We start from the raw sequence: 8208 nt of genomic DNA, 5'->3' as shown, positions 1-8208 counted from the left end.
TGTTATCCTCAGATTACATTTCATGGAAATCGAAAGTGAAAAATACCAGAGCGCTAAAGAGAAGGAAAGACAGACAAGAGCGACGATCTCCATCTGCAACAGAAGCTTCTCAAACACAGGTGAGGTAAACCCCTGTAATATAATGAGGATATGTTGTCTGTCTGTCTGTTTGTCTCTGTCTGTCTATCTATCTATCTATCTATCTATCTATCTATCTATCTATCTATCTATCTGTCTATCTGTCTATCTGTCTGTCTGTCTGTCTGTCTGTCTGTCTGTCTGTCTATCTATCTATCTATCTATCTATCTATCTATCTATCTATCTATCTATCTATCTGTCTGTCTGTCTGTCTGTCTGTCTGTCTGTCTGTCTGTCTGTCTGTCTATCTATCTATCTGTCTGTCTGTCTGTCTGTCTGTCTGTCTGTCTGTCTGTCTGTCTGTCTGTCTGTCTGTCTGTCTATCTATCTGTCTGTCTGTCTGTCTGTCTGTCTGTCTGTCTGTCTGTCTGTCTGTCTGTCTGTCTGTCTGTCTATCTATCTATCTGTCTGTCTGTCTGTCTGTCTGTCTGTCTGTCTGTCTATCTATCTATCTATCTATCTGTCTGTCTGTCTGTTTATCTATCTATCTATCTATCTCTGTCTATCTATCTATCTATCTATCTGTCTGTCTGTCTGTTTATCTATCTATCTGTCTATCTCTGTCTATCTGTCTATCTATCTATCTATCTGTCTGTCTATCTGTCTGTCTGTCTGTTTATCTATCTATCTGTCTATCTCTGTCTATCTGTCTATCTATCTATCTGTCTGTCTATCTATCTATCCGTCTGTCTATCTATCTATCTGTCTGTCTGTCTGTCTATCTGTCTATCTATATATCTATATGTCTATCTATCTATCTATCTATCTGTCTGTCTTTTCATCTATCTATCTATGAACACTCAGAAAGGCTTCCAGGTGGAAGGATCAACCAGAATATCACAAGTTTTATGATATTTGTTGTGCATATAAAATGTCACTTTTTGTCCAGCTTAAAGTTTTTGCTTTGAAACAGAACCTAGACTTGAATTTGATTTCATTTCAAGTATCCTTTATTAATCCACCCTTAGTCATTGAGGAGCAGCGCGCTGCAGTGAAGCGCCCAGGGACACTTCAACATGGGGAGAGCAGGGATCGAACCGGGTACCTTGTGGTTACGGGATGACCACTCTCCCCATCAGCTACAGCCGACCCCACAATCTTTATATTCATATTTGTAATGCCATGATAAGATATATGTTGCGACTTAGTTAAATGATGCTCTTCTTCCCATTAGAACGCAACACCTCCAGTGGTATCCACCAGAGATACCAGTACAAACACGTCTCTAAAAAACCTTTCAACCCCGCACTTCTGTCCTAGTCTCTGGTCAATAAGATTGGTTTTCTGTTTTTGATTGAGGCTGAGTGATGGACAGAGAGGACAGAGATGTGAATGGCAGTCTGGCAGCAAAGGAAGCAAAGCATCGTAAAGACGACAGCAGGGGAAAGCCCAGTCCTCCTCGACCCACACCAGCAAGACAGAGACAGAAGACTCCGCAGAAACAAGCTCCAGGTGATGCTGCATTCAATTTGCTTCAAATTTGTACATCTTAATCTCAAAATACCTGTAATTACGGCGTGGATAATTGTTGTTGAATGTTGGTGTCGTAGACATATTCAGATTATAAAGTGTGTAGGATTTAGGGGAATCTATTACATTGGGGAAAACCTGAGCGGGTGTAAATGTATCTGTGATATTAATAAATATTTAAGTTTGTATCTGTCATGAAAATATCTAGTTGGAAGTTAATCTACATTTGTTCAAAACACAAGAAATGGTGCTCTTTGTCCCCCTTAACTCGCTGTATTTACGTGATCCCAATCAATCCTCCGAGGTACCCCCACACAACAATGACCTTGTTAAATATAAATATGAAGTATGAGTAACACCGTGAGTGTTGTGGCTTCCACTGTGCCACAGAAATGACTACGACTTCTAAAGTAGTTAGTGGATGTATTTAGTAATCCATGTCTCTTTGCAGAGGAGGGATCCAAAGGGGTCGAGGAGTCGGCCTCTCCGGAGCTGACCAGCTGGATCAAACTGAACGCCAAAGACCTCAAGATCCGGCTGACGGACCGCCGCTGGGCCGCAGAGGTGGTCAACGATTTCCAAGACAACCTGCTGAAGTTCCTGCGGGGCAACAGTGATCAGCCTTTCTTCCAGTCTGCTGACTTCCTCAACAGCGGCAGCTACTTTGAGAAAGTCAAGGTGAGGTTGTGATGAACACCTTTTCCAAAGGCACACAGCCACAGAGACTCTCTTATTTTAGAACACTTAAAAGGATTTATCACAAAGATTTAAACATCCTAAAATGCATGTTCTGTTTTTGTGAAGCACATACAGCCAGACAGCACCATCTTTGTTGTGTTGAATCTCAGATCCGCAGCCCCGATGAGTTTGACATGATGCTGAAGCTTCAGGCCCCGTCGCGCCTCATCATGACAGAGCTCGACGGCGGCCTCTTCTACCGGATCAATCTTGCCCGGCCCTCTCGGAAACCCATAAAAGCATTTACCCTGGAGAACGGGTACACCCTCTCATCGCGCCAGATCCTCAGTGAGATGCATCGCCTGGTCCGCAAGTTCCTCAAGACCTACCAAGGTCTGATCATTACCGCTCCTCTGTGGTTGTTGTGACTATCCTCTGGTTTCTCCCTCTATAGTTATGTTTGAGTTTGAGTTATCAGGACTTGTTTTTGACACTTTTTCAATACTTTGTGGACCTCCGTCCCACTTTGGGAACCTGGATAACTGTCTGTGTTCACATTCACGTTCCCGTGTTTCCAGTGCCTGACGAAGGCTTTCGCTGGGAGGTGAACAGGAAGCAACTTCACTCGCCGGCGGTGACGTTGTCTCTGTGCAGGAATGAAATGTGCAGTGCTGAGTTGATCTCTGTGGACGTGGTTCCTGCTCTGGAGGTAACCATTTGAGGACCAGTGTAAATCTGGACAGATCAAATCCTCAGATCTCGGATGGATATGAATCAGAAAACTAAAATAAATAACAAATGCATTTACATATAAATGTGCACACTCACGCACACACACACAGACACACACACACACACACAGACACACACACACACACACACACACACACACACACACACACACATGTCTGTTGTATCCCCTCTAATCTTCTCATTCATGTAGTAATTCCTTCTCTTCTCTCGGTCAAGCTCAAAAATGTACAATTTGTAAAAAGTACAATATTCACCACTGAAATATAGTAGAAGTATAAAGTAACCTCAAAGTACCTCAAAATGTCACTTCAGTGTAGTACTCAAGTAAATGTACTTAACCAGAAAGTACTTACTGGATAATACTCATGTATATTTGCTGTTTTTATATTATTTTACCATAGTGAAAGATATACTTCTTCCACCTGTTGGAGCATTGAAAGTCAGAATTGTAAAGGCAGTAGTAGTAATGTAGTAGAAGTACTACTAGTGAGGGTTCTATGTACTAAGGTATTGACAGAGGTAGGTAGGAGACATAAGGGTAGTCTTTGTGACATCAGTATTGTACTTCATGTACACTTGTCCCTGTTCCTGTGTGGAGGTTCCCTCCTCTCAGGGCTGGCCGCTGGCTCTCCGCAACGGTCCAGATGTGGACAACTGGCTGGGAAAGAAGGTTCGCCAAGAAATCAAAAGTTCGGCGTGCTTCTTCGTACCGAAGAGGCTCAAAGGACGAAACCTCAGTGAGGAAGCCAAAGGTGAGAGAATCCGTGCGTCTGCTCTCGTCGTATTTGAACAACAATTGAGTGACAGAAGCGAAGGCGAATGGTTACATAGAAAACACTGTTTAAGGTTCTAAGATGCACATTTAATATTTCACAGTAAAATGATAGACGTGGAATACAGATTTGTGGATCAGAACTTTGTTCTACATTAATCGTCTCACGACTCCCCACATTTAGCTTGTGACCCTGCGGAGGGCCCCGGCCCCCAGGTTGGGAAACCACCCAACGAAGCTCGGCCAGCCACAACTGTAACTGTGTTCCTTACATGTAAATGCATCAGTATTAATAATGTAACGTATCATATCACAGGGTGAATTTAGTGTAGCACTTTGACTTTTATTGGAAGGACTTCTACTTGTCATTATTATTTTTATCTTTTATTTACTACTTACTTTTCGAGTCGAAGTAACATTGTAGTTCTAATTGTTTTGGGCTGAACTGTAACCCCGATAAGAACAGGAACAACACGGCTCTGCCTCGCGTTCCCGTCACTTTTCTCCAGGCTGCTGCAGGAGTTGGAACGTCCTCGTAACACAAGCGGGACTTCTTTGAGTGTTTGTGCTATTTGTACGCTGTCATCCTCCCATCAGGTTGTTTTTGTCTTTCTGCGTCAGAGAGTTGGAGGATTTCGTTCTCTCACGTTGAGAAGAAGCTCATCAGGAACCACGGCAACAAGAAGACCTGCTGTGAGAGCAACGCCACCAAATGCTGCCGGTGAGCCTCTGAACCGTTGGTTTTCACATCCTTTACTGGAGGAAGGTTGCCAGGTTGTGAAAGAATCTCTTCGAGTGGTTTGACCAATTATATCTAGAACATGGCTTCAGACAATCTGGACCAAACAACTTATCAATACTTTACAACCTTTATGAATATTGACATTTCTAACTGCAGACTTGATGACTTGATTGTTAAAATGGGAGTACCAACATAAAATACTCCGTTATTACCAAACAAAAAAGGATTTTTCACAAGCTAGCAACAACCAAATGTGTTCTTACAAAATGGTTTGTAACTGATTTATGCAAAAATCTTTAATAAATGATAAAAGGGGGCTGTTTTAAAGGTGATGTACTAGTCAAGAATATCTTAATAAAAGGACAAAAGGTGAAGAGATTTGAAAAAAGGACACCATAACCGCCTCCAATTGAAGCTTTTTTGGTGTCTAAAAAGGAAGACGTATAAATTTGGATTAATAGTTTTTCTTGGAGGTGTTTTATGTTGTTAAGTTACAATAAACATTGTTCATCTTGTCTCTGGTAGTAAACAGTGCTTTATGCTCCTCAAGTCTCTGATTGAAGGCCTGAAACAACGTTTTCCCAAAGAGCTGGACCACCTCTGCTCGTACCACGGGAAGACAGCCTTCCTACACACCCTGTCCATCAGGTAGGACATCTTTATTAATATGAAAATATCCTCATTATCATTGGAATGGAAACTTTGACAACCACTGGTGGTGGTTGTCAAAGTGTTGTAAGCTGCTGTTGTAGCAGCCGTGTGGACTTGTTGCATGAGTAGTAGCTCTGTCAGTAGTCAAAGGTAGTTGTATCATTTTAAATTGAATATCCTTGTATTTTATGCATTTATATCATCTATAATCCGTTCTTTATAATAACAATAAAAACAATGGGAAGGGAGTCACTCGTAGGGATGAACTATTATTAAATATCCTTCAATGTCATCATTTCAGTGTCAGTCCTTTCTGTGACATCTTCCCTTGTCAGGTTCGACGACTCCATGTGGGCTTGCCTGCAGCTGCCCGCCTGCTTCCTGCACCTCCTCGGGGACCTGGAGAGCCACGCTCGCACGGGCCTCCTCCCTCACTTCTTCGTGCCCAACTGCAACCTCTTCTCCCCGGCCCTCTTCCCCCGCAGAGAGCTGGCCTTCCTCGTCAGCGCTCTGGAGGAGCAGAGGAGGGAAGGACTGCCCCTGCTGAGGCATCCAGCTCCTGTCCCACCACTCAGACTGAGGAGTCCCTCAGGAGACACCTCTCCTGAGATATCCACCGACAAGCCGTCCAGTGTGACCACCGTTCACTCCCTGGACACAACATTTAAGAATAAACTGGTCCTGCTGATAGCTGGAGCTGTAGTTTGTGTCCTACTTTCTGTAAGTTTGGATGGGGTGAATGAATTAGGTGAAAAAGGGTAGCCTAATAAAGGACATTATTCCTTATTGATTGTCATTGATCTGTGACTGCCTCCTGCCTTGTGCCTCCCTTCTCTGTCTCCTTCTTTGTGAATTCATGCACCATCAATGCACATTACTAACGTTGCTCCTTCTTCCGTCTTTGTGCTTTCCCTCCTCTCAGGTTTCCTTGGGTTGTGGTTCTATCTGGAACCTGGTCCTGCCCAACAACTCCCGCTATTATCATTATTAATATTATTAGTTGTATTGGTAATTAGTATTGCCAATACTATTACTGCTTATCATTATTATTCTACTATATCCACTGTTGCTGTTATTTTTGGGAGTTATCATGTTTTCATCATGCCTAATACTCATTATATGAATAATTTCTGTCATATTCATGTAATGTGTTTATGTAACTTTGTAATGCTGTTCATTCTGTACACATGACATCTATTGCTTCTGTCCATCCGGGGAGAGGGATCCTCCTCTGTTGCTCTCCTGAAGGTTTTTACATTACATTACATTACATGTCATTTAGCTGACGCTTTTATCCAAAGCGACTTCCCTTTTTTTCCCCGTGAAAGATTTATTTAGTTTTTGGGGAGTTGTTCCTGATCCGATGTGAGGTCCTGGGACAGAGGATGTCGTATGTGTACAGATTGTAAAGCCCTCTGAGGCAAATGTGTAATTTGGGATTTTGGCCTATACAAAATAAATTGAATTGAATTGAATCAAATATCATATTTTCGTGGTTATTAGGAAGGTTTTAAACAATGTATAATGTGAAAGTAAAATAATTGTCCTCATGTTTACATTTTATGAGCAGACTGTTTCAGAAATGTTTGAACAGGAGACTTTATTCTTGTAGTTCTTTTCAAAAAGACAAAACCTTAGAAACCTTTCAACGTTGTGTATAACACATTAAGTTCCTCTCACTAAATGAAACTTACCTCATCTTTTTGGTGTAATAAGGGATGAGGGGTGTTAAAGAGACATATATGGCAAAAGCCTATATTGTGAAAATGAAATAACAAGGCTACAATTAAGGACTGATTTTGTTAAAAATGTATCTGATTATTATTTTCTCAATTAATTTGTCTTTTACTAAATGTAAGAATAGCATCGCAATTTCCCAGAGATCATGGTCACATTTTGCTTGTGTTATACCATCAAAGGTCCCAAACAAGAAAAATATTAAATTAAAAACTCTTATTATTTATTTAATCAAGTAGCAAATTCTTAATTATTATTATTATTATTGCTATTGTTATTATTATTATTGTTGTTAATCATTTTCTCTTCATCAATTGATCAGTTAAACTTATTTCCTAAAATCGATTCAACTCTACTCATGAACAAATAAAAGATGTGAAGATAATGATTGAAACAAAATAAACCATTCAGAGCTGCGTAATTCCGATTGACAATAACATAATGTACTGATGGTTGTTGCTTTTAGCCCCGTATCCCGGAACCTTTAAGTTTCACCGCGATGTCTCCCCGAGGTAATTTGCAGTGAACACTTCCCTATAAATATCTTTGGCCGGAAACGTCTCACCCTCTTTGTGATCCAACATGGCGGTGAGTACTCTCTCACACCGTACGATGGTCATCATACACGAAGTTGTAGTTGAAATCTACAATCATCGGCGCTGTTGGGTCATCTTAAGTGTTATTTTACGTACAGAGACTCAAACTCTAATATGAATAATTAACCCAGAGCCGTATTTCTTTAACAAATTAAACGGAAAGCAGTTTAACCATGAACAGCTAGTATGCTAACTGGCTAGCTAGGGGAATATGCCGTTCGCGTACGATTGTAGTAATATTCAGCCATAAGGGACACCGTTGTAGTTGTATAATAACTCTACGGCTACACAGCAGGCATGCCTGTATTGTTGTTTTTTTAGTTGTGTAAAAGTGTATATACTATCTGGACACGTAACGTTAGGTGATCTCTGACGATGCTAACAGCAGAAGCAGCGCGGATATGTACGGACATGTCCTCACGGCATGTGTTGGTCCCAGACTGTTATTTAGACGTAGAGGCGGAGGAGAGCAGTGGCGTGACTTGTGGATTTATAGACTTTATAAATTACTTGTGACTTGTAACCTGAAGTTCACTGGTGTTGTTGAAATGTCCGTTAATATCTGTCTAGCCTATGCTATCCTGAGGTAATGGACATGGCAGCAGCGGCTGGCGAGGTGTCACAACTTCTCCGGAGTCATTTTGTCTTGTGTGACTTGATCGTGTGAACT

The 8208-nt window shown here is 41.4% G+C and overlaps 1 protein-coding gene across 1 annotated transcript; it reads left to right on the top strand.

The window, feature by feature from the left end:
• Nucleotides 1-6244, top strand: LOC117739511 (cyclic GMP-AMP synthase). Its single transcript, XM_034545959.1, has 10 exons — nucleotides 1-119; nucleotides 1439-1591; nucleotides 2061-2287; nucleotides 2458-2680; nucleotides 2866-2996; nucleotides 3639-3792; nucleotides 4434-4533; nucleotides 5080-5202; nucleotides 5541-5925; nucleotides 6128-6244. Exons 2-10 carry the CDS (start codon nucleotides 1447-1449, stop codon nucleotides 6194-6196), a joined length of 1557 nt encoding a protein of 518 aa, XP_034401850.1. The 5' UTR covers nucleotides 1-119; nucleotides 1439-1446; the 3' UTR covers nucleotides 6197-6244.
• The last annotated feature ends 1964 nt before the right edge of the window (nucleotides 6245-8208 follow it).

Source organism: Cyclopterus lumpus, chromosome 11 (genome assembly GCF_009769545.1).
Source record: "Cyclopterus lumpus isolate fCycLum1 chromosome 11, fCycLum1.pri, whole genome shotgun sequence".
NCBI classification, from domain to species: Eukaryota; Metazoa; Chordata; class Actinopteri; order Perciformes; family Cyclopteridae; genus Cyclopterus; species Cyclopterus lumpus.
Note: the sequence above shows the minus strand (reverse complement) of the source record. Positions and strands in the feature narration are given on the sequence as shown.

Coding starts and splice junctions, on each gene's coding strand:
- LOC117739511 (XM_034545959.1), top strand. CDS start 1,447: ATGGACAGAGAGGACAGAGATGTGAATGGCAGTCTGGCAGCAAAGGAA. Junction 3,793..4,433: donor CCTCAGTGAGGAAGCCAAAG/GTGAGAGAATCC, acceptor TTTCTGCGTCAG/AGAGTTGGAGGATTTCGTTC. Junction 4,534..5,079: donor AACGCCACCAAATGCTGCCG/GTGAGCCTCTGA, acceptor TGTCTCTGGTAG/TAAACAGTGCTTTATGCTCC.